The 27,565-nt window shown below is 32.1% G+C and overlaps 1 protein-coding gene across 1 annotated transcript in view; it reads left to right on the top strand.

The window, feature by feature from the left end:
- The window catches only part of LOC125068355 (dorsal-ventral patterning protein Sog), a 70,296-nt gene extending 44,606 nt beyond the window's left edge, over positions 1 to 25,690 (top strand). The window contains exons 4-16 of the mRNA XM_047677456.1: positions 18,403 to 18,477; positions 18,575 to 18,837; positions 18,928 to 19,061; positions 20,138 to 20,411; positions 20,498 to 20,779; positions 21,634 to 21,808; positions 21,993 to 22,159; positions 22,482 to 22,685; positions 23,713 to 23,889; positions 24,319 to 24,439; positions 24,770 to 25,011; positions 25,096 to 25,275; positions 25,565 to 25,690. Of these exons, the coding sequence (XP_047533412.1) occupies positions 18,403 to 18,477; positions 18,575 to 18,837; positions 18,928 to 19,061; positions 20,138 to 20,411; positions 20,498 to 20,779; positions 21,634 to 21,808; positions 21,993 to 22,159; positions 22,482 to 22,685; positions 23,713 to 23,889; positions 24,319 to 24,439; positions 24,770 to 25,011; positions 25,096 to 25,275; positions 25,565 to 25,690 (2,420 nt within the window). The remainder of the gene's footprint in view (positions 1 to 18,402; positions 18,478 to 18,574; positions 18,838 to 18,927; positions 19,062 to 20,137; positions 20,412 to 20,497; positions 20,780 to 21,633; positions 21,809 to 21,992; positions 22,160 to 22,481; positions 22,686 to 23,712; positions 23,890 to 24,318; positions 24,440 to 24,769; positions 25,012 to 25,095; positions 25,276 to 25,564) is intronic.
- Positions 25,691 to 27,565: the final 1,875 nt, after the last annotated feature.

Below are 27,565 nucleotides of genomic sequence, written 5' to 3'. Positions count from 1 at the left end.
CTTAGTTACCGTAGCGAGTTTCCTGGTTAAACGGTGAGACAGCATTCAGTGCTATATTCGCGAAATGGCCTAAATGCTGAGCATATGAATGACATGCAGTGTATATACTATGTACATAATTATGAGTACGCAAGTTATGATCGCGCGTTTGGCGCCATTTACATACCATTCTATTGTTCACAGAAATGTGGCGCCGGCACTTACTTGTTCATACGTAATTTTATGATCAACGCTCGCTTGCTGTTTTCTGCATCTGTAGCCGCCACTTGAATGTGAATAGAGCATGGCAGCCACGAACGGTCCTTTTAAATCTGTAATAATTCATGAGCGTTTACTTGCGTGCCTCGAATATGTTACCTTTGTGAAAATTCTCAAATATGACGAGACATTCTTTGGTGTCGTTTTCTTACGAGCGGATATGTATCAATAGAATGAAATAGGAATTATTTATCGCTTTGTGGTCCGAGTGCATCGTAAGGAAATCCTGACTCATTTTGTACATAAATTGAATAGCATCAATTTTTATGTATAGAGTGTAATGTGTTACCTTTAAATATAGACTCATTTAAATAGTTTCGTGTTACGTTACTCTAAAAGCTGATAACCCTAAGAATTCGAAAAAGAATTTCGATGTTAACTTTTTGTTATTAGAACGTCTGATAAAAACAACTCTAGTCATAGGCTTATATACAGAAGAGAATTTACTTATAATATTTTAAAACATTTTCCTTTAATTCAAAAGAAAAATCTCCACAATCTTACTATTATATTTTGATTGAATTCGACAGCATCACAAATTTTAGGATTACAATGTAATTTGCCTTCTACTTCAATTTGACTTGGTGGTAGAGCTTCCTGCAAGCCCATTAGGGCAGGTACCACCCGCTCCTCTCATATTACCCCACCGTACATCACCTTGGTGTTGACCTTTTACCCCCGGTAGCCCATTTGCCACTTTTATTATACAAAAGATAAATATAAAAAAATGAGTCTTGTTATTGTAAAAAAACTCAAAATTGTTAAATTTGAAATAAATAAGTCTCTCCGAGCTTCGGTTCTTCGCAGAATCGAGTGTTTATTTCCGATTCACCACACCAGTATGGTGGTAGGTTTTTGAAAGTCAATAATAAAATTGAATCTTTATTCCATATAGAAGATATTTATTAATGATTTTGACTTTAATTTTGGTTTTTGCGACTTCTTTATTGCCCTCAGATGTTATGTTCGAGTTGTCTTCGAATACTATACTAAAATTCGAGAATGAGAATGTTTTAACAAGATACGAGGTCAATATAAAATACTTCGTTCTAAATTTATTTTTTCATTCAAAAACTCATTCATCATCATCATTCGCTTCCTGTTATCGTATTTATTTGGTTCCGGCGCGTATGTTTATCTCACTACAAGATATACGATTAGCCAGACTTTTACGGAAGACCGCCTAGCTGACGCCAGCCCTCCATGTGAATTTTCTAACTAGTGGTTTGAATAAAAAAAAAACCTTAGTCGTTTTCAAAACAAAAGCAATTCGAGATAGGGAGCACATATCTAATAATTAACACGCCAAACGACTTCTTTAATTATGATAAAAAATATAATCCAAACTTTAAAGTATGCGAAAATGCGAAATGCGAAAATAACTCTGTCTGTCTGTCTCGCTTTCACGCCAAAAGTACTGGACCGATTTAAATGAAATTTGGGACACAAATAGTCTAGAGCCTGAGAAAGGACATAGGCTACTTTTTATTTGGAAAGTGCTGTAAAGAGGGGTGAAAAGGGGGATGAAAGGTTGTAAGTTGTTGAAAATATTGTCATTTATAGAACTAGAAGCATAAAACTTATATTTTAGGCTATATATAACATATCATGACACCCACTAAGGAGTTAATTTTGGAAATTCTACCCCTAAAGGGGTGAAATTGGGGTTAAACGTTTATATGGAAGTCCGTAATTTTTTAAGTAAGAGAAACATGAATCTTTATTTTTAGGATACTGATTAAAAATGAGTAGATACGTATATAAGTGTTCCTGCATATTCTACCCTCACGGGAGTGAAATAAGGGTTGAAAGTTTGTATACAAGTCAGTCATTTTTGACGATAGAAACTGAGTAAATACTTATTTAAGTGTTTCTTGATATTTTAGGCCTAAAGGGAAAAATAGGTGTTGACATTTTGTATACAGGTTAGTCTGGAAGTCTGTCATTTTTAAAGTTAGAAGCATGACATTTTATTATGGGCTACCGAATAAAAATGAGTTGATTCGCATTTAAGCGTTTCTGGATATTCCCTAAGGGCTGAAATACACACCAATGTGGTATACAAAGAGTAGGTATACAAGATTAACGTAATATTAGAAATTAATTTGTAAATATATTCATATTGTACGCGAGCGAAGCCGCGGGTAACAGCTAGATAATATATAGATATAATTTAAGATTTACAACATTAAAACATTTTTAAAAACGCTTAAAGAAATCTTATAACATATCGATATCGATGGCATATGTGTTTATCGAACTAGGCGTTAGTGCGGAAAGGCGTTGAAAGGAATTTATAAATATTTGAACGTTGTATAACGAATGTACCGTGCCTGCACTCCATAGCTAGACTCGATGAAAGATTTATCTCAGGTAATTTATGATAGACACAAGAGAGACGGATTGAGTAATGCTATAATAAATAAGCCGGAGTACTTATTTCATCTTTATTTTATATGAATTAAATTAAAATAAGCAAAAATCTATAAACATGGTTACTTGAAAAATATGGACATGAAAATTGATCCGATTCTCCAGCACTTATATTTTTAGTATAACTATGTTTTTGTGTATTTTATAACAGTGGTTTGATCCGTAAGGGTTTAGAAATAAATTGATAAAATGCTTGATTAATTTAGCATTCAATTCTATATTAATATATTCTAAAATTAACAATCTTTTGATTGAATATATTCTTTTGAATCAATCCTTTTGACACGTGATAGACGAAATTGCAAAAGATCCTAAAAACCCTTCTTTGATCGTATAAATATTATGAATTATACTTAACTAGGTTACCTTTGTTAAATAAATGTAAAATGACCATGTATATTAAGATATTATTAAAATCAAACATGTTATTATAACGACATATCTACAGGCAAATGATTTGAGTAAAACCGAAATCAGTGATTAGATATTTTGGCATTTCAAACGATCTAATGTTGACACATTTTAAGGTTAGATTATAAAAAGCGAATTCATAATTAAGTTATTTCCTTTTAAAATGTTTAGTTCTTTTTATACGATTTCTTGTATAAGACGGTATAAAAACTGAGCTAGTTTCACTTTTTCAATTCTATACTTATTTATTAGTACACACGTTAAAAACACATATAACGTACCTTATATAGTGATAAATATCACATATTACACACGGATTTATTTAAATAAATGCTTGAAAGTAAAGAGTTAATTATAGTATTGATATTGTAAATAATTTATTTATTGAGTTTAGAGTTTCCTTATTTTGTTTTATTTTTTTATTTAAAGATTTTATTACGACTCCTTCTCGCTTATTTTTTGTGTAAACAGAGTAAGTCTGTTTACATAGAGCGGAGATTTTTATGTAAACGCAATTGATACAAATACATTTGTTTTTTTTTTATAAATATATTTAATACCTAAATATTTTTTGATTAGATTTATGTATACATATATAATATATTCTCTATTTATATACTTAAATAAATAAATTATGTTTAATTATAGAGTATCAGAACACTACAATAGAACTTTTTAAATAGAGCGAGGCTTTTTGTATAAACAGAGGCAAAATGTTTATTTGACTACGAGGTGTGATTGGCATATCATTAGTAATGTGTTAACTATTGACAGAGTAACAAATCTTTATATCCTAAAAAAATAGCAATGGTTAAAAAAATATATAATGTTCGAAATGTGTTTTGATTTGTAATTATTTGTACGAATTAATTATTTAACAAGCACAGTTGGAAGTGTTCGCAAATGGATTTTATAAGCACATTAAGTAGGTATTAAACCGCGTGTAATTGAAACTATAAATTCTATTGCAGTCGAGTAGTAACTTGTATATACAATTAATAACCTAATCAATTGAGTCTTGCTATTGCAGATGACCTATGCACCTACAAACGCCTTGAGATAGCGAAATCTGTTTATTATATAATGTTGTAAAATAGATATGGCAAGGATTTGTGCAAGTCCCTTTGGGTAGGTATGACTCGTGGCACTACCGTTTTCGAGAAACTATCTAAATCCGATTGCGTTATTTAATTAGATCTTAATCAGTGAGGCGGGATAGATTGTTGACATAAATGTAAGAGTAAATAAGGAAAAAAAGAGTTATAATATTATTTTATGTAAATAATTATATAATACTGGATGAAATCCCGGCTTCGCTCGGGTGAAATAAATAAAACTAAACAAATAGAGTTTATCATTTACTTTTCATACAACTTTTTATAAACGTTGTGATTATCAAACTCACAATAAGCATTCTTTACACAGCTCCATGAACGCACCCGTAAAACGTCAAACATGGCCGTCCGTTGAACTGTCATGTCATGTCATGTCATCAATGAATTTCATGGATTTAATATCGAAATATCTCGATTATTCGTATTATGCAGTTATGCATATGTTGTCGACTAAAAATCATTACTTTTTAACGATCTATAATTGTGGATAGGTTTCAATCGAATCTATCGTAGACCCGCGCAGAATTGTTAAATAGAGATGTAATTATATATCTAGATAAAATTGTATAATATAACGTATCGGAAATTAAATTCGCAAAAATACAAAAATAAATTGAAAATGCAAACGTAAAATGCCTTTTTAACTTGTCGAAAAAAAATCAAGTTAATTTAATTTATATAATCACTGTAATTTCCCCATGAATTTGATTTACTGTAATATGCTTTTTTAGTACTCCTTTTCATTAAGCGTTACACTTTAGACATTGAACAATACGCAAATTAAATAATAATGCAAAGAGGACGAAAAATAATCCGATACGATTTGCGCGCTACCTTATACGCTGTACCTACTGATGGTACTAGGTCCGAAATCATCACGCACGTGCCAACAACGGCAGTACAAAGTTTCAAATCGAATGAACGATGCAAACATAAGCACACGTACTTATAAATATTTAAAAAAAAAGTTTATTTTAATTTTTCACGAAACGTTCTGTACACATATTTGAAAAAAATACTGAAATCAACGATATATGTTTTTTATTGGATGTTTTCTTAGAATTAATGTATTATTTTTATTAATATAATATTTAGATTGAGTGCACCACGATTTTGAATTAGATTTTCCCACGCACATACATAAAATCGTAAATATTTAGGTACTAAGCTATAATATGTATTGCAAAAGCTAAGCATCTTCAAAGAATACCAAATACGTGTAATCTATGTACAAGTATGTCGATACTGAAGTGACACGTCGTGACCTTATCGATTTATGTTTAAGTTGATAATAAATTTTAATCAAGGAAAACGTTTACCTGTTAAACTAGAAGTAATAAACACAGAATATGTTTATTGTATAGTTTCATCTCTTCGGATTATGTTTATAAATAAATGCCTATATTTCAAAGTATCGTCATGATTTTAAAGATGTTGGTAATTGTACTTTATAGACCTTATTACAATAGAATAATATAATTTATTACAATATAAAGGTGAAAGTTTGTATGAACGGAGGTTTGTTACTCTTTCACCCAAAAACTACTGAATAGATTTTAATGAAAACTTTCAACAACTTACACTTCAGAATACCTGACAATACCTGAGCACCAACCCCTGAAACGATATTAATCTTAACATTCATTCAAATTACCTATTTGTAAGGTCTGTTTGTGTGTAGAATAGTAGATCTTATTTTTAATATTAGTAATCATAGGTGTTAAAGATATATCTATTTTAAAGGTTTTATTATAAGGTTTACAAGGAATATAAAATAAAAAAAAACCTTTGTGCTACCTGGATCTGGTATTTGTAAGGTTTCCTATGTACATTTTTTATTACGTGTCGTAACATGCAAGTGAATTTTAAACGAGTTTAACTTAATCGATTGAGTTTATAGATACTCTACAAAATTTTATTCGTTTTAGAGAATAGAAAACATTTTGATTTAAATACGCGCTGTACTTTAGGACTTACTTTAAGTGGTTATTAATCACATGAATTTAAAAATACTTTTCTATATTACTTTAAAAAGTTATTATTTTATTGCGTCTATGTTTCCCTCAACGTAATATTTAGCCGGCCTTTGCTCTTGTATATTGTCTTTCATAATCGAATATATCTAGAATAGTTATATCTAAATATCTGTGAGGCATTTTAAATTTATGAAAAGACTAAGCTATTTATTTTCGTTTAATTATTCATAATTTTCAAACAATTCAATCTATATTTACCGAATATTCGGCTTATTTCTTTTGAATTATATAAATGTGCTGGTATAATGATGTAGAACATAGTGTTTCAGTAGAGCGAATCACCTTATTAAATACCAGCAACTATATATAGTATATATAGATATAAATACTCAACTACCTAATAGAAGTTGTCTAGATATTTGGCTTACAGTCTCTTAGAAAACCGGTGTAAAATGCTAATATGGCAAAAAAAAACTGCGAATTTTTCATTTCCGTGAGAACCTTCTTATAATAAAAAAAAGATGAATGAAATCCATAAAGAAGTAAGGATTAATTTTCTATATAAAATATATCTTTTATTGGCTGTAGTAGCCATTACACTCCAAATACGTTGGCAAATGTACATTATTAAGTTTTCTGGAATCTGTGTACTATCTATTTCAAAGGAATAAAGTTCCTGTGTTATGTCTTATCACAAAAAGTATGAACGGTTTATAATGTAAGCAGTGTTATTTTTGTATTAAATTTCATTTAATCTAGGGCATGTAGGTACATTTTGTTTGTCGTAAGGAACGGTAATATTTACTCGACATGATAATAAATGTTATTAATTAAACATGCCTTTAAATATTTGCTAATCCTTAAATAAACTGATAGAAATAAATTAATTTTGCAACTGTTACTTTATTGTGAGATATTGTTTTTGCTGTTATTTGTGCCAAGAGGGCCCATACTATTATGCCAATGTCACGTGCGATGGAGAAGACACGATGGAGACTAAATGGTTCGGTAGAAATTACAGGCTCAAATCAATTTTAAAGGAATAGACTCTTTGTAAACTCATAACCTAAAATAAGATAATAATAAATAATTAGTTAAATATAAAATGTTATTAGATTTAATACAAACAATCAAAAAACTATTACAGCTTAATTTTACTGCGCTCAAAGTATTTGCATAAAAATTTACAAATTAGACTAAACACAAACTTTAAAAAATTCATATGATGATTTACTGTAGGTAAGAGAACATTCTGTGAGATATTTGTTAAATAAATTATTCAATTCGACAAGATAACTGTCAACGGTTTCTTTTACATGTATACAAAATAATGTCGTGTATAATTACTATAATTGAAGGACACTATTCACTTTCAAATATATTCCGTTTTAATTAAGCAATTAGTATAGCAAATGATAAAATAACTAATAATAATTTGAACAAACGGTCTAATCGTAATTTTTTTCATACAGTCCTTAAAATAGTACCAGGAAAACATAACACCGTAGAGGTCATGAACGGGGATGTACAATTGTACAACCTTTAATATCTTACGTTCATGGTCAGACTGGCGCCAGTGGTTGGGCGCCACATGGCCTGTTTACAACGACCACCATTCATTGCGTCCACAAATCGCAGTTTAATCTCTATTATTGTAAATGTGATTGATATTTTGTTGATGCCAAGATCAAGGTTAAATATAAAGCGAGGTACATATCATTGCAAATATTGTATTTAAAAATAAAATCGTTTCGTTAGAAGGTTTAATATTTTTTAATTTTAAAGACCGTTTTCAACGTGATAATAATATTTATTATTATTCCAACTTATTACAGTGTGAGTATTTTATGATTTTCTCATGTTTAATTTATTTAGCCGCACGATATCAATGATTTCGAAGAAAAGTTGCTTGCAGAAACAATAATAATACAGTCAAGTGATGTGAAATAATTTGTTTACGTCGTGAATATCCTAAAGTTATTTCATCCTGTTCATGAGATTAGCCCTGATGGATTTCTACGAAGTAGCGGCTAACTCTATTAAGTATTCCAGAACGAACTGCACTTATAGTATTCTCGTAAGTGTCGGTAGTGGAAACAACACAATAAGTAATGACACGTCGTGACTGTAGGTTTCTTAACTAAAATTATTGTAAAGCGAAATTGTTTTGTCGTGCGCTGTTAATTAATAATAGGAAAGAATAGTTATAAAAAAATATGTGAGATAATATTTTTAAGATATATCATTTACATTTATTATAAGCTGTAGCGTATTGTTTATTTATACACACGTTAAATGAAGCTTGTTAGCGCTCGATTATTGCCAGAATATTCTTAAATATCCCGAACAACCCAACTTCAATTATATTTTACTTTATCTCGCTCTTTTATGATATAAATGTATACAGATGACAAAATGACATTTTGATAGATAATATTGATATAGTTCTATTGTATTTTGTTCATTAAATCAATAAAAATATGTGCATTATAGATTTTATAAGACTTGAAGAATCACATTGATTTTAGTTTTGTTTTTTTTTTTTAATTAAAATGTACTTACTGCTCTACTCAACTTAACCTAACAAGAAATGTTTTGTATATTATATATACACGATTAAAAATACAACAAATCATATTGTTCTCATAAAATAGGCCCGATTGAGAGTCATCGCAAAACAATAGGATTATTAGAGCTTGCTTTGTAATCATTGTCTTGTCTCAGCGGTGTGTTCAATCTCGGCTGACCTTTAATTCGATCATTATATCTCTAATGTTTATAAGATATTATACTTTTAAATGATTCACAATATAAAATACGCTAAATAATTTGCTTGTTAATGAGTAATACTCTTATCGTGCAAACGTAATCGTCAAATGTCAATAACGCAAGTAACGTGTTCAATTGACATTTCACGATTACGAAAGATCTGTGATAGCGCTATAAACCTTGCTCTTAACAACGTTGATTTTGATATATATTAATAAACGATTATATAAGAGCTATAGAAATGCCAAGATCTTAAACTATGATTGATAAAAATGGGTTTTTTAATGTATTTTCGTCGTTTTGTCAAATTTGTCCGCAACTAGACATAGATATACTTCCGTACTTTGGAGGGCACGTAAAAACGTTAGTCTTGTGTCTGATCTCTCTCTCGTTGTGTCGGATTGCCAAGCTATGAGGGTGAGTGAATGCTCTTTTATTTGTGCAGAATTTATCAGAAACCGTGTCCAATATTCGACCAAGAGAATCTTATCTATAGAGACTATTAGATTATCTTATAAACATAAATATTATTTGAATGTCATTAATATTACAAATAAGAAAAGTTTAAGAAACAGTAGCGCTTGATTTTTATTTATAATCTTTCAAATGATATTTAAAAACATTTAATGTATTTATCTTGCGTAATGTATATATGTAATGTGTGCTGTGCCGAACGTGTTTCTTTTAAATAATATTCACCGTCATGTAGGTACGTTAATTAATACATTTTAGTCATATTTATGATACTTCCTTATCTAATAATATCAAAAAAATCTGTGTCATTTTACGAAGTAAATAACAGAATTATAGTCTTAAAAACATATATGACCAAATTTATTGAATGGTTACAAATAAAGACAGTTTAAACTCAAGATAGTTTGAACGTGTCGAATGGTTGTAATTAAAGGTCTTTTCAAGATAAAAAATTTGCAGAATCGTTTTTCAGTGCGCCTCTATTTACTAAAGACGTAAAGGTTTCAAGTATTTATGTTCAGCTAGACGTAGTAATAAATCGATCTTTTCAAGCAAACGTTATCAAAACTATAACATACACTAACATTTATTTGGGATGTGCCCTTTATTCTAAGTCAATCTTTATATATTTTTAATTGCATAAATTATTTGTCACAAAATATCAGTTTTAATCAAGATAAATAATATATTCACATGAAACGTCTTCTTGAAACGTGAAAGGTCGATAAATTTATGCAATTATTTGCGTGCTTTCTAAGGCACGGGGGTATAAAAACAGTGTTGCTATAAATTATTTGTTAATATAAAAATTGAATGGCTCTAAAACATTTTACAGCTAAACATCAATACTTTGTAATGCATTGGGTGTGAGCCATTATCATTACATACACTACGGATATAACCTCTTAGTTACATTGGCAGCGTGATACGGTATGGAATAATGAACTTCTTGCAGTACTTAATATCTTTGAGTAAAGATTTCCACCATCAATTAGAGAATTTGCACATCTGCCTTCCCAAAAAGGTATCAATCACTTTGTCACATAAATTATCATACATATTTATATTTAAATTAATATTAATTATACTTTTTCTGATCTTATCTTGGCGAGTAAAACTTTTATAAACATATTTCTCTGAAGCTCCTTAGTTCAATTAAAATGAGATTTAAATTATTATCATATAAGATAAGTATTAATAAATATTCATTTATAGAAAGTTGCAAATATGATTAGCCAATTTTATTGTACATTTAAGACTTAAGATTATATTGAAATGTATTAATATGATTACATTCCTCGATTTTATTGGACATACATTCATTTAAAATGTAATTTTATAAACACAAACGTTTGTAAGCTGCAATTTAATTTTAACATAAATTTCACATTTAACATATAAGCCGCGTCCGTTCTAGATTATATAGGTAAAAAATATATCCAAAAGTGCGAAAACTTTACTCAGAATCAATTCCTTTAAAAAAATTTAAATGCAACATTGCAATATTGCGCTTGATTATCTCGCGACTCCGACGCCCATTTGCAGTGTGTGCATTAAATTAATTTTATTCGAATTTCACACTTTTTAAGGTCAGTAAATTAATGCTGGTACGTAATTGAATGCTCTTGCAAAAACAACTCACAGATTAAGTAGTACCTTAATAAGGGTACTCTTTAGAATTACTTCTTTATACGACAAATCATAATATATTATTGTTTTTATCCGAAATCGAGATTCCGAGTTCTCACATTCCTTTACGGGCGCGTATTATTAGTCAAGGCCTTAAGAAAAAGCGTATTAAAAGTAATACACGTGATGAGTACATAGGAATGTAGTCCTGACCATATATGTAATATTTAAATTGCTAACTTTTTTTAAACAACAATGTCATGTAAGCAAAGTTGTCTGTAATTTTTCTAGCTAAAGATTCATTACCAGAATTAACGCTTTCTAAGAAAATTGTGGTTTAAATGATAACGACTAAATCGCTATCTCGATTATGTTCTATTAATCAAAATTACCATCGTATTCAATTGGTTTTGTACATCAAATTGAGTTTATTTTACAAGTTTTATTAGATTTAAAAACATACTTGATTGGTATTCATATACGCTTTGAATTTGTAATGTAATAATTCCAATTATTATTGAATTAATCACCGCTCAATGACTTGTTCATTTGTCAATATTTGTTTACTAAATTGAGCTAAACTCGACGTATCGTTTGCTTCAATTCGGATCGTTTAATTCGGGTCGATCGAGGGTTCGAGTAGAATCAGCTGCACAGAAATGTTATTGCTAACATAACTAACATTAATTTAATTTATACGTAGATAACATATATTTGTTTTTTTTTTATTTTGGAAATTATTTTTTAACTAAATTTGTGTATTAACAATAAGGGTTTTTTTTTAAAAAACGGTGCATTTAGTGTTAAGAGACGCTGTATATAAATAATGCTCGAATTTACAAACGCATTGGTAATTCTATATGTACTCATTGGACTTTCGTATTCAGAACGGATCGCCTTTGATCTGGCGGTGCGTCCTCGGTCCTCGCAGTTCGATCACAATTAACTAAACGATAAACGTTACATATCACGCTTTACATCATATCAAATTAGACTCTATAATTTTGCAATAAGTGTTATATTGGCGTGGTACATTTTTTTTAATTTAAACCTTTTAGGTATACTGTACGTAATTTGATATGTCGCTCGCCAATAGTCCTCGTTCACACCATTACATATATTATGTGAGAGGCAATTGATTCTTATTTGTATTGCGCAGTTCAGATTTCAACCAAAATATTTGCAAATTTGAAAGTCTTGGCTTCCTTATTAGTCGAAAGTTGTAAAAGTTTCCTTTATTTGCGTTTTGTGTTAGACTTCATAAATACGAATTTTTATTTAAAAAAATAAAATGTTCAAAAATGAAAAATAAGTTATATAAACTCACATGTGCTTGCTTGAATATTTTCAATGTTCTATGAAGGCATATTATAGATTTATTATACATTTTTTTTATACCTGTCAACGTAGCTGTCGCTCAATTATTGATCATTACTTTTTTTTATTAATATTAAGATCTTAATTATATACAAATAAAAATAGTTATTGTATAAATCATGGCCGCTTAGAACACTAAAATAAATAATCAAGAAGTATTAAACATAAAGCTACCACCGGTCCGCAATGTATATTCTATCGAGTAAACCGGTAGAATCTACATTCCGGATTTCTATTCGATAATATTCAAAAATATAAAATCCAAGATGTAAATAGTAATCTTAGTCATTGGTTTGTCATATAATACATAATAGTTTAAAAATGTTATCTTCAATAATATTTATAATATATGACTAGGTACTAGGGCTCTACTAATCATTTTTATAATACATCGGGAACTACCGAACACTGAATAGTTTCAGCCGATTTTAGTTTTTTATTTCTGTACAGAATACCTTACCCACTTACTAAAGTAGTATGGGTAGATATTGAACTCTGCTATAGTTTTTATAAAGTAAAATTCTAAATTTGTTGCGATTTACATTTCAGTCAATATTGCAAATGGTCAGATCTCAAGTTACGCATGGAGACAACTCGTCAATGTATTTGTTCAGTTAAAAGAACAAACACTATTTTATGTTAACATAAAATGACGAAAAGTGTATATATGTACCCCGTTATATTTGTGATAAGTTAATGACTAATTCAATGGATTAGTTTAAAATGACATATTGCATCCGGTATGATTTATAATCTTTCGCTTTAAAATTTTTAGAACGATTCACTTATAGAAAATAACAGGAAAAATAGCAACCGTTGATGGTTATATCTCTAGAGTACTAAAATTTATTAACGTAGATATCAAAAAAATATTTCACGTACTCTTTAATACAACAGCTGTCATTGATAATGGTTTCATCATTGTTTATGTTTTTGTTAAGATAAATAATATATTAATTTGTTATACATCGCTTACAAGTAAAAGGTTAATAAACTTACTTGTGTCGCACTTCCGTATAAAAATTGCGATACGACGTCCGTAATATACAGTAAATTTAATGTTTTCTGAAATTATTTTATATTAATTATAGATTAATATCTCAGTTATTTCTTTGTTTCAATTTGTAACGATCACGATCACGAATCTAAATGATTAATCTATGATACTTCTAAGCATTAATTGATAACGATAAACTATTTCAAATTGAAAATTATAAAGGTACTATTCAATGGGTACTTATAAGAGAAATTCATGAGCTTCGGGCGCAGAGAGAACCGCGCAGGGTTGTTCGGACCTTGTAGGCGTTAAATGCAAATCGCTAGCGTTTCACCGCAGGACAATGCGGTCGACGTGTTGCACGTCTTGTAAACAGCACGGACGTGGATTGTTGTTCTACTTTTTTGGTTAAGTGGTCGTCCGTAAACGGAGGTGCATAGGCCGCCGAAGAAATACCGCAGGCGGTACAATGCCTCGTTCAGCGCGACCGTACATGGGAAACGTGGTGTTAAGGCACCGATTCTCAGTTGTACGATATATTCAAAGTACGTATCGAACCATTATAGTTAGCAGTAAAATTTGCAACTCTGGCGTTGTTTATACTCGCTTACTGTGCATTTAATCGAGTGGGCGGATAATTCTTTTTTATTTCATATTCAATAGCGACCTATTTTTCGAGTAACATTACATGAACTCATGCAATTCGCGGTAAGTGTGAATATAGATCGTGCGGAAACATTAACTTCGGTACATCAAGAGAATGTCGAGATGAAATTATATTTTATGGAAATGGACATTGAATCGGAGCCAACGCTCACTGCATTCTCATAGCGCGACAGTTATGCGGGCGTGTGTGCGGGCACGATCACTGCGGTATGTCTCTCGACAACAATAAGACCGCGCCTTGTGCCATAAACATTCTTTGCCACAATCATTACGAATATAACCTATAAATTAGCACAGAGCCGATTGCAAACACGCCAGTCAGCGTCGAGGGAATTCAAAATAAGGGCTCGGCCCGTGTGGTGCTGTCAATCTCAATGGGATAGTTGTATGCCGTCACTACTGACGACTTTCTGTCACTTTGTCTCAACATAATCTCTGCCAATTAGACTTTGAGCTCACCTCGGATACGGAGATTTCAAGCTATCACCACAAGTATGAGCAAAATGATCGGTATATGGGCGGTATGACTTATTGATGTCAGTGCCTCTTATGATTAGTTAGGTATTTGCTATTTTTTTCTATAAAATGTAAACATTTCCATCAATGAAGAAAAATTAAGATTCTACAGATTATATTTAAAATTGACTTTCCTTAAAATATTTTTCTTTCATAATATTTATTAAAAAAATATCGTAGGTATATTGAATAAGATTTAGATGATATACATAATTATAAAATACGTAAGCATCTTTGAGGGAGCGGCGTTATGTCATATTTATGGGCTAGTAAAATAGATTCTTCAATCGTCTATTGAAGGATAATATATTTAATATTTGAGATTTAGTATGAAATTCAGATAAGAAAACTGTAAATAGAATAATACAATATCAATGTTATCTCGAGTTTGTTTGAACTGCATGTAGGTTAACAGTTAATTAGGTCGAGTACTTAATGTTTCGATGGAGTTCAATTGATTGTTTTATGTAAGTGAATAAAAATATTGCTAAGATAATAAACTATGTGACGTGAGACGTCAGTTTATAAGGCCACACATTTTGTTACTATTTATAGTACTGAAGCGCAACGAATTTAATTGTGTTAATAACAAGCTGAGAGTTCAGATTGAAATAGTGGGACATTATGTTGAAGAACGTAATTGAAGTTGAAGATCTTTATTATAAATTTAAAAGGCTGGAATCGTAAATTACAAACCTTTAAATTACCTAATAATGGGAAATTGACTACTAATGATTTGAGGAGAAGTTTTGGTTATGCTTCCAGAATTTCATCCGACACATGCTCGCTCAGCATGTGATTAATTGCAAATTAAAATTATGAGCATGAAAGAGATGCTTCTGTACTTTTTGAATCCACTGGGAACTAGAACCTCCAGCTCGTCTATAACAAATATAATCTCAGAGCGGTGTAACTTAAATATATGAAATGACTTGTGTGGACGCGGTTTAAGGAAAAATAATGAGGTTTTTTTACTTGCATCTTTAAGGTATTTCTAATAATAATTTAATTTCGATACCAGAAAGTATTTTAAAATTATCGAATATTATTCTTTTATTATCAAGGAGGCGTAGGTCTCGAACTAAACATTTTAGGAGAAACTTCTGCTTCCATGCAGACATCATTGTAAGCGACTAGTTATTAATAGCAGATATATATGTTTTAGTGAAAAATTTAAAAATAATAAGATGAAATGTTGGCATAGTCGCAGCTTCTGTTCAGTCAATCAAGAAGACATGAGACGCGGTCACGGCGCGTGTTGTAAGTTCCACTGTTACGTCATACGGTGCATCGTCATTTGTTCAGAATAGTATCGTTACTGAAATACCTCTTCACGGCAATACAGCGGAGGTCAAGGTGCTGCATAATGAATTAATTTCGCGTAATTGCGTAAGACCTTGCTTTTGTCTTTTATTTAGCAATTAATCTTTTTCCGCAATAAATTACGTTGTTAACTGAAATTAAAAAAAAAAAAACATCTAGGAAACAACAAATTTTAAATGACTTACACGAAAATATTCACAGTAATGTATCCACGAATCTGAATTGGTTACGAATATTTTAATATTAATTATTATTGCAGATCTCTCCATCTAAATAGCGCGCGTTTCATGAGGATATCGATAAAATTAATATTACCAAGTACGAATAATAATAATATTCAAGTATTCATTGAGTTTTTATAGAATAATATTTACATTTTATCGCTAAAGCTTATCCTTACATAAAAGGTTTATGAACTTAAGATTGAGTGTAAAGAGATTAAATTGTTTTTTCCTTGGCATATATTAGGTTTGCTTATATTGATATCGAGTGTTGCTATTTAAGAAGTCAACACAAGCACCCGTAAACAATGTTCATTTGTTTTTTTTTTGACTGTGCGTGTTTGGTTTTGTGATTTACAGGAGACAGTTACGATATTTAAAATTCAAGCAAACATTAATGCGAACAGAATCTAAATTGTTTTGTGGAGTGATACGATATCGTAGTTTTACGTTGCAAGACAACATGGAAGCTGATCGATACTAGATTGTGCTGAAATAGGAAGGACTTTCCTTGAAATCGATAATGTTACACTTTTTGTTACGTTGTTTTATTACGAATTATTGATAGTTTTAAGTGTCGTGTACGCAGTCTATTCATGGTATCGGTCGTGAACGACGTCGTCAGAGCGGCGCCTGGTTACATCACGCGATTGGAAAACTCGCCGCGTCGGAGAGGCCTAAAGACATTAGACCGCGATTGGACTCGGAATTAACTCGTCTCTAACTAGAAGTCATGTCACGTCTCTACTCTAGGATACTTTCAAAAGTTTAAATTTACTTTAGAACGACGTTAATGAGTGACGCTATTCGTCGAGGCACCTTGAGTTTAGCTGATTTTCTCTATTAAAGTTGTGTGTGTACGTTTATAAATATTCATTGCGCACATAGACGCTTAACGTTCTCGGCGCCGCGCAGCAAGCCGAGTCAAAGGTGCTCGGCATCGTCCTTCGGAAATTCTCTTCTAAAAATAACAAAAAACGGTTAAAAATAAGAAATGTGTTTATCGGATAAAATTATACTATCAATAATAACGATAAAAAACATCTCGAGATGTTAACCTGCATTTAAACTGAATATATTTTACGGATTAATGGGATATTAACATTCATTTTCAACCGACTAATTTATAGTAAGCCAATGACTTATGACTGATCGATTCTAATGCTAACGATTGGACGTCTACGCCTGTCGATTCCAGCTATTTCTTGAATTTGCATGTACTGTAGACTTACACGTCACAGTGTGGCGCCACCCGCCTATAAATTTAGGACTGTCTCGAGCATTAAATGAATTCTTAGATTGAATTATGAATACTGGCGCCGAGTTGTACTAGATCATAATCTACCTATGGGTATATCAGAGCGTAAACAGGTCTAGCTCATCATAATGTTTGCCAGGGTTACTTCGATATTGCTTGTATAACGCATACTACCTACGGAGAAAGATATGATAAGACGATTTATTAAACACATAATTCATAGTCTTAGAAGTAACCTATATTACTTTAGTGTACGTTTATTGTGATGTAATGTGTGAGCAAGCGATTTCATACATATTTTCTTAACATAGCAGCTTTTTTTATTTCTTCTATATTCGAATATATGTATATTTATAAAATATCTTAAGTTAAAAACAGTATAAAGTCTTGGCTGGTTTCAAATAACTCGTTAAATTCTAAATGAATCGTTATAGATTTCAATTTTGTTCAATTGAGAAAGTTACTTAAGATATCAGGAAGAGATAATACTAGGACAAATAAACTTAATCAGATATTTATTCTCGAAACATTAATGTAGGTAAAATGAATTTATAGGCGGTAGGAACATTTATCAAATTCGTCGTCAAATCAGCTGCATGATGTACAATGCCGTAAGACATAACTCGAATTCCGTGTGAAGCAGAACAAGAGAATATTGAAAAAGGCAAATTCCACCGTCGCCGTCTGGACGCCGATTCTGTTACGATTGAATAATATTTGATCCAATCAACCCGAATGGATGGGTCGGTGAGGTCTTGCGAATCGGCCCTTACCCGTTGGTCCTTACTTGCGATCAATTGATTGCACGACATTTTATTATGAGACAGTGAATAGCATGATAAAGCTTTTGATGCTGTACCTAATAACTCAGTAATGCATATAGACTTCAGAGATGTTTAAATGAATATTGTAAAAATACTTCAACTTTTTTTTAGGTTTTGTTTTTCTAATAGTTTTATTAAGTGTTGTATTGTTACAGCTCCTGATGTCGTACAAGAGGATAGTCCAACAGTTGTGATCACGACTAATGAAGACGAGGAACTGAGTACAAAACGTAAGAAATCATTTCTTTCTTAAATTCCTTCCTTCTTAATATATAAATTCTCCTTAGCACTAACAATTTCTCAAAATGTCATAAATGTTATTCTCAGATTTCGGCGCTTTGCTAACCGGTCGTTCGCCGCTGTGCATACGGCGCGATGACATGACAGGAGTCCCGGTGGCTTCAGGCGTAGCAACCGCTCGCTTTACCTTCCGACGTCGCCACCTATTCTGGTCGGTTCTACTCGGACCATCTATGGTTTTACAACCACGAGCCTTAGCTTTCCTAGACAGAGGTGGACGTATGCTCCTTGAACATCCTTTAAAACGGGCGCCGGGAATTCATAAGACTTACGAGGAAAAAACTGATAAGGTATTATTAAATCGCAAAATGTTTGTTGTTGTTTAATTCACTTAATCAATCACTTCTCTTAGATGACTCAATGAATTGCCTTGTTTACAGTTGTGTGGCGTCTGGCGTCGAGTGCCTCGGGAATATAAGCGCTTATTGAGAGAAGGCTCTTTGTATGTCGCCTTGATTTGGGGTGACGAGCGTAACAATTCGATGGAAAGTGCTCTCAGTGGTCGAATAAATAGGTACGCTAAGAACTTTTAATGTTGTACGTAGAAACATTTTTTTTTAATTTGGTACCGATATCATATATGTAGTATATATTTAAAGATGTTATCAACACGGAGTGTACTGCATGACGCACAAAGTGCGAGTATGTGTAAATACGTTAAAGGCCCGTTAATATCTATGCGTGTCAGGCGTGCTTGTAACAAATAATCGTAAAATATAGTATATATGAGCGCTTTCATAAAGCGTAATGTAACTTTATATGCACTAACGTTTCCGATGCATTACAATCGGATGCGTTACATCTGTATGGAGCATTTGTGTCTTAGGTATACACGCGGTCAGTCAATTACCTTAATTTACTGTTTACATTTTACAGTTATTTTACATAAATGCACGCGAAAAATACTGTTTGTGTTTTATTTTATCTTATTTTAAATAAAGTATAATCTATAGAATGGACATTAGTGTTTATTGTGAATAGCCATACTGTACAGTTTGAGGATTTAAAATTAAATATTTTCTATCGAATTTCATATTAACAATTTTAATATGCAAAATTTAAGAGTTGGTTTGATTGTTTGTTTGATATTGTCAATCTCTGGATTTACCAGTCGGATTTGTAAAAACATTTTTTGCGTTATATAGTCCATTTATTGAAAAATGTTATAGATTATACAAAATCTGGAGTAGTAACATTTAACGAGGATGAAACCACGCGGAGCTGCTAGTATTATATATATATAAATAATATACATATATACTATTCCCAATACATTACTATGCAATGAAGCTTACCCTTGAAACAATGTTCCAAGGATGTTACGAGTAGCCTCATTGTTCGTATTAAATTAACCGTGTGATTAATAACGGAAACTCACTCTACTTCGTCAGATATAAGAATAGGTACGATTAAGTAGATATATTAAACGTACATATATTTTATTTATAAAAAAACGTTAAAAGGCTTAAATAACTTCTGCTATAGAATAGGAATATTTCTAGAATTTGTTATTACTTTGTTCATATGCAGTAACATCATCTTCTCCATAATGGCTCTATTCATATTGTGATTAATGATTTCAAATTACAGATATCCAGCGCTTTCTACGGAAATGTTTACGTCTCTGCTTGAACCAGAACATATACCTACGACGATCGGTAACGGACCTTGCGATGATTACCGCTCTCCAGGGCAAGAAGAAGGTTGGTGGGGAGGAACAGCTGTTGTCACGGGAGCTGCTGGGGCTGCCCCCAGTTTGCACTTGGCTATCATATACAATGGTGTGTTCATGCCTGCTACAAGAGATCCATCCGTAAGAGTTCTGCTGACGCTCCCGGAAAGAAATCAAACGATTATTGACGAGGTTCGAGGTTCAAATAGTTTTCGAAAAAGAACATTAAGAAATTATTAGACAAATTGCTTTTATAAATGATATCATATTATTTTCAGATACAAAAAGTTAACAAACCGGGTTACGAATTAAACATATTGGAAGTTTCTACGCCTGTGTCCGCTGCAGAACTGCGATCACTGTCAAGAGGACGTTTGCTACTATCCGTGGAAGCTCTACGCACATCAGAACGACGCATATCTGGTAGCGTCAGGCAAAGAGCAGCTTGTGAAGTGTTCCATGCACCATTGATAGCTGAAAGACCACCTGCAGCTGTTACCCCCGAGGGTCTGGCATTGTTATATATTGACAAGGATGGATCACTTGTGTATGATATACAGGTAAATTAAAAAATATTAAAGTTTTTTTTTAAAGTAATTTTTCTTCGCTGTCTTTCGTTTTGCACCGAAGTTTTTAGAATAGTTAGTTAGGTCTTAAATCTTGTAAAAGATAAATTATACTTGCATATTCATAATCCTACAAAAAAGTAATATTAAAAATTAAGATGAAATAAATGAATGGGGTCATAATCAATTTTATTTCGAATTCAATAAAGAGAAAAAAAACAAACAATTTTGATTCTTTATGCGTCTGTTTTACGGTCTGTATAGTTTATTTACAAATCTGTTTTGACTGGTACAGTAAATGTATTCAAAACAAATTCATACGGTATTTGTTATTGAATTAATCAAAATGAATTCTCATACAGATCCTGTATTGTAACTCAATGACAAGGGCGTTAAGAATGTTCTAGTTCATTAACCTTTACTGATTCACTAAGTTAATTTCTGTTTGCTCATATACACACGATATTAAAATCACTCGCTTTTCGACTCGCTTATAAATAAGTAATCGTTTATTATTATATATATTTGTAGTATAAATGACCTTAAGGTAATCAACATCTTGTATATTCACGACAATTATGATTATGAAATCCAAATGCGATTAATTTTAATAATTAATTTAATAAATAATTAAGCTAGGTCGATTTTTTTGGTCGGTCGAATTTCAGTTCTATATTTGCTTGTCCAAATTTGTTGCATCAGTTTTTCGTATGCAGATTTAGAACGGAGTTTATAAAATAATTGGTTTGCTTATAAGCATTTTACTAAATAGAGGATTAGTGGTGATATTTTAAGTTTAGAATATCGAATATATCCATCTGTTTTTTCATAAATTCTAATCTTTGTAGATAGAGAATTTGAGTATAGCAGATCCGAAGATTACTCTAGTAGAAGAACAAAGCAAACGTCATTCGCAAGTGGAGATATTAGATACTAGAATTGGAGTTCTAGCCAGACCAAGCGCTCGCATTTTCCCTCCATTGTACGAAGATCAACTTGCTGTTCATATTGGTTCAGATACAGGTATAATCGATACACAATTTGTTACATTATTTTGAAATTTATACAATAAATAATAACGTTCTACTAAACATGTTGGGTCTGTATAGGGATGTAGATTCATTTCACAGATGCCTGAACTATTCTGGTTGTGAAGAAGCTAAGATAATTGTAAGTTACTATCTTGATGTCATGATTATTTTTTTAGGTCCGCCAATGTTACGAGGCAGATTACTGACTCGACCTTTACCAGACGCGGCTAGCTCTGGACCAGCTCTGTTAAGACGCACAGATGTTCGCATGTCTCCCTCGATCAACCCGGTCGCTGGTCTCGCGTGGCTGTCTGTTGATGCTTTATGTGGAATGAATTATGAGGTATCTACTTATACACTTATATACTTTGGTAATTTTTAATTTGTAGATATTTACATTAAAATTTTCTGTTAGCAAATGAAAAACTCATGGAATAACTACCCAAATGAAAAAGTGTGATTGTTATTTTTAAACAAAATACATGTATCAATAAAAGTTCAATCTTATGGTGTGTCTGTAACGTTTTTTTTTTAACAATTTTTATAATGTTTGACATAATATGTCTGCTCAAATATAAACGTCCAATTAATTGCTTTTTTAAATAATCAGGCGCATATTTTAGTAATGTACCTAGTGGTACATCATTTCGTTTTAAAAATTTCAGGTTGTAATAAATGGTTACTCCGGTTCCTGGTCCGCGTGGCTCGACAGCCATGCAGCTGGGAGCCCTAGGGCTTTGGCAGGAGCTGAAGGTTCTGTTCTAGAACCATCAGCGATGGAGCTAGCGGCTTTGAACGCTGGCAACGCGTATCTTAATGTTCGAGCTTCTGATAATGACACTGAATTCCTGCGTACGCGTTTACCACAGGTAAATTAATTAGATATTATACGTTACTAGGTGTAGTCATTATGTGTCTTACTGTCAGTGCAAGTGCCATTGAATTTAGCCTAAAGTTTGCCTAAGTCTCGTAGTTAGTGCCGCATTAGTTATGTTCCTTACACAGAAACTGTTAGTACAATCGAAATATGTACATTAATATCATTCGTAAGAAAATACAAATTAACTTAAAATATAGACTCATTTAGACATTCGTATGTATTCATATATATTACCTACATAATCACATACTTACTGAGCACACAACATTTATAAAAGTTTAACATACCATACAAAAGTAAAAATGTATAATAAAAAGAAAAAATAAATATTGTTACATTTTAATGTCATGAATACGAGTATATTACTTATTATTTAACAATAAATCCGGTTTCGTTTAGGATATTCATTGACTAATCTTCTTCATATTTCTAGTATTGTAATATAGCCGTGTGTATACAAAAGAATGTAATATTAATTTATTCCATTTTTAATTTACTTATGACATTAAAATTTTCACGCTGCTAAGGTTATGCAAATAAGGTAAGCTACGCAATATAGTATCGTTCATTTGATACAGATGGCGTTAACATCTTTTTTCAATAGTCATTGGTTTATTATCTGAAGTTTCATTAGTTTATATTATTATACACGACGATGATGATTTCCTTCTAACTAACTTCGGTTACTATGGATATTTCCAACGGATAATTACCAAGGAGATATGCAGTTATTTAAATATGTACCTGTGAATAGAGGTTACAGTTTCTCGTAATTCTATGTAGCGGCATCCAAAACGACTTATGAGATTGTTATATTGTTTAGTAGTTTTTTTTAATATTAAGCTCGAAATATGTATCAAGTAAAACTTTACATTAGTAAAAAAACTGTCTTAGGCTAAAATTAGTGTCTTCGTTTGGTATAATTTCTTCTGACAAAATTAGACAATTAGAGAACGTTGGATAATTTTATAAAGTAGAAATTGCACAGTAATAACTTATTATTTTATGTCATATAGATAAGCGTGCCACTCTCGTGTCTCCCAGCCGTGCCCGATTCTGACAACGAATTGAGCGCAAACTATGCGCCGACGCACGTCAATTCGCCCCCACCTGACAACTCACTTTCTAACACAGCCTCGTGTTATTATGCCGGGAAAACGTATGAGGACGGTGCGCAATGGATGTTGACCGAGGTAAGTTATTATTATTTTCTCCATAAGATTTCTAATCTCAGCGCACGCTTTCATTGAGCAGATTTTATATATTTTTCTGATGTTATTATTATCTTATAAGTAAAAGGAATTCACATTCACCGAAACTAACAATTTATCATTTTATCAGTTTTAAAAATATAGTTTCCATTTTATGAAAAAATATAACTTTAAATAAAAGTACAAAAAAAGGAAATATTATTTTGGCAATTGCTAAATGCTAAATATAATGATGATCAGGGGATAGCCGTGGTAGCATACAACATTGCTTTTTAAGATATTATAAGATTAAGCAGATATGCCGGAGTAGATGAACATATATCATCTCTTTCACATTCATTTCATATTCTTAAGCCTTCTTTTAGATCAAAGTAGTTGAGTAAAAAATGATAAATCTAATATTTATTTTAGTCTTGCCATATGTGTGGTTGCGTGCACGGCGTGCTGCGTTGCGACCCCGTACGCTGTCCGCCTGTAAATTGCGCCGTGCCCACGATACAGCCCCCAGGACAATGCTGCCCTATTTGCACTAGTAAGTCATATTTTTGTCAAATATTTTTATATATAATATACCTATGGTCTGATAAATACTTAGGCATACAATATACTAGTTGTACACAGAAGCGGGTAAAGAGTATTCACTAGTCAAACGCTTCGATTTTCCTTATAAATAGGTCTACCCTAAAGATCAAACGATCATCGTTATACGAAATGTATTATTTATTATTATTGTTTTCGTGAATGTGCTATTTAATTTTATAACATTATTTGTTTCAAAGACATTTGGCTATTGTTATTAGAATATTCTAATAAGAACAGCAATATTCAAAATTATAATAAGGCCATTTTTTTCTATTTTCAGATTCAACTAGTGCTGTTTGGAACGAATCACATGGTTGTCACCTTGCCGGACAATATCATGCACCTGGTTCTTCTTGGCATCCATATTTAGTACCAGGAGGCTATGATACGTGTGCGATATGTACATGCGAGTTTCCGACGCGACAAGTGAGATGTCCACGTGTTAGGTGCCCGCCATTAAGATGCGCAGAAAAAGATGCATATAGACCAGATAAAAAGGCGTGTTGCAGAGTTTGTCCAGAGGTAAAGGATAATATGAGTATAATATTGTTTCTTTATTTTTATTTTGTAAAATTTGTATAAGGCTATAATTAATGTTTTTTTCAGGTCAAAGCAAAGAAAATAGAGGAAGAAACGCCTAAAGATCAGGGTGCGCCGCGAACCGCAGAGGAAATTCTTGCGGAAGGCGGTTGCAAGTTTCCGGACGGGCCCCTGCCTAATGGCAAAGAAGTTCATCCATCAATACATTCACACGGCGAACAGAGATGTGTCACGTGCCGGTGCAAGGTAGAACGCCATAAAGTTTTTCACATTATTTAATTATATTTAGGGAGCCTTCCTTTTATATATTCTTTTATATTTTTTTTATATATTTTGAACTCGTCGTTTTAAATAAAAATTAACCAAATAGTAATGCTCTAGACATTAAGATTTTATTTTACCATTTTTGTTAATTAAAGCGATGTCACTAATAAATGTGACGTCACTAGTAGTGACGTCACATTCACTGACTGTAAATCTTTTAATGTAATTGAAAAGGTTCACACTGTTACATATTGCATCTGTCTTTATACAGGACGGCGAAGTGACGTGCATCCGCAAGCGATGCGGGCGGGCGGCGTGCGCGCGCCGACGCCGTGGCGACGCGTGCTGCGCGTGCGCACGCCACCGCCGCCAGCGCGCGCCGCCTCCGCCCAGCTGAGCGCCGCGCGTCCGCGCCCCGCGCCCCCTCGTCGCCCCGCGCGCCCCGCGCCCTCGCGGACCCCCGTCTATACCCCAGACTGCTCCTAGGCTAAGTGAGTGAACGCTTCGCTCTATAGACTGATATATTTTTATGTTCTCTTTCGATTCGAATGAGTCCGTCTAGTTTAGTCGGCGTGCGGCGGTCGGCCGAGCGACTCGGAGCAGCCGGAGCGCCCGGCGTCGAATATTCGCTTCCCACCGGTATTTTAATTGGTATTATTCAGAAATTTGTTGGCGCAGGGAGTGCTTCGCCGACCGCGTCGGTCGTCACGATCGCACGGAGAGTCAGGAATGTGAGCGCGGTCGATGTTAAAGATGTGCCATATTTTCTTAATGTAAATAATAAATTATTAAACTTTATTATACCTATGTGCATATTTATTTACGACTCTTAATGTATATTTCGTGGTGTAGCGATCGTATCATGTATTTTCGACACCATCACAGATTGTATATTGTCGTCGATTCGATCATCTCTATTTGTGCATTTGCTTGTAGTTTTATCTTTACGTTATGCCACACTTGTACATGTTACATATTTTATCGGTAGCTCTTACCGTATTTAATCAGCCTGTGTTAACTCTAATATGTAAGTAAACATAAGTATGCGTAACTTAAGTTCGATATGTTCATGCGAGTATCGGCCACAACACACTTTGTAAATACTTTTTACACAACGTTCTACTTATAATGATATATGATAATATACCTAATGATATTGTTCGTTTAGTGTATGCTGTTAAAACCGGTAGCATGGTTACACACCGTTATAAAGCAATTAGAATTTAGTTAAAGTGAATTTCTTGACTAGTTTTGTTTAATTACTAGGTACAGTTTTTATAGTTACGTAATTAAGGAAGCTAGTCCAAATGTGTTGATGTGATGGATACAATGCCATGTAGCTAGATATATGTCTGCTTTGATTGATATTGATAAATATAATTATTATTTTACGATAGACTAAATCTAAAAGTATTTAGCTTATACGGCAAACAAAATAATCGGGGCTTACTCTGTGAGAATTTGCCAAAAATTTGTAAACATTGTAAAGAGAAAGGCGTTTGTGGGATCTAGTCCATCAAATTGTGAATGTATTATATTGTTATACTCACGTTATTGGCTATCTAATTTTATGTTTTTTACGTAATTAAAATACGATTCGATTAGGGCACGATTTATTCTGGTTTTAGTTCTATAATCTAACCGTAGTGAGTAATCACAACTATGGCTTGCGAATAACATAACTAATAGCCATAATGGGTACTATAAACTTGCTTGTGTTGCATTGTTTTTATTTGATAATTATTTCTAGTAGCCGACTCGATTATTTTCCCTCATTATACAAAGGGATTTATATTTATATTTGATTCTAAAAATGTTATATGTACCTATTGAATGTATTTAATTTGGAATATAAGAATTAAATCTAGCTAGACTTGTGGAACTGGTCAAAATTTCTGTAAAACGCCATACAGTTTTAGTATGCAATAAATTACCTGTGAATTCAAACATGCTTTTATTTATCCCTCAACTAAAATCCATACTTAAAGTATAAATATTATATTTACCTAATATTCTAAAGGTGGTGTTCGTACAGAACATAATATTTCTGTAATTATAATACCACATGTTTTAATAAATTTAAAATAATAATGAATTACTATTATCTTTATTTATGTTATAACAATTGTAATTATTTAAAAACAGCGGGAAATTTTACTAAAAAGATACAGTAAAAATGTAAATTTCATAATCATTTATATTTATCTATAAATCTACAAATCAAATCTATTCTGTAAATAAAGTTTCTTTTAAATATTGAATTTCAATAAAA

Source organism: Vanessa atalanta, chromosome 13 (genome assembly GCF_905147765.1).
Source record: "Vanessa atalanta chromosome 13, ilVanAtal1.2, whole genome shotgun sequence".
Taxonomy (NCBI): Eukaryota; Metazoa; Arthropoda; class Insecta; order Lepidoptera; family Nymphalidae; genus Vanessa; species Vanessa atalanta.
The sequence above is the reverse complement of the archived record's forward strand: the minus strand, read 5'-3'. Positions and strand labels throughout refer to the sequence as shown.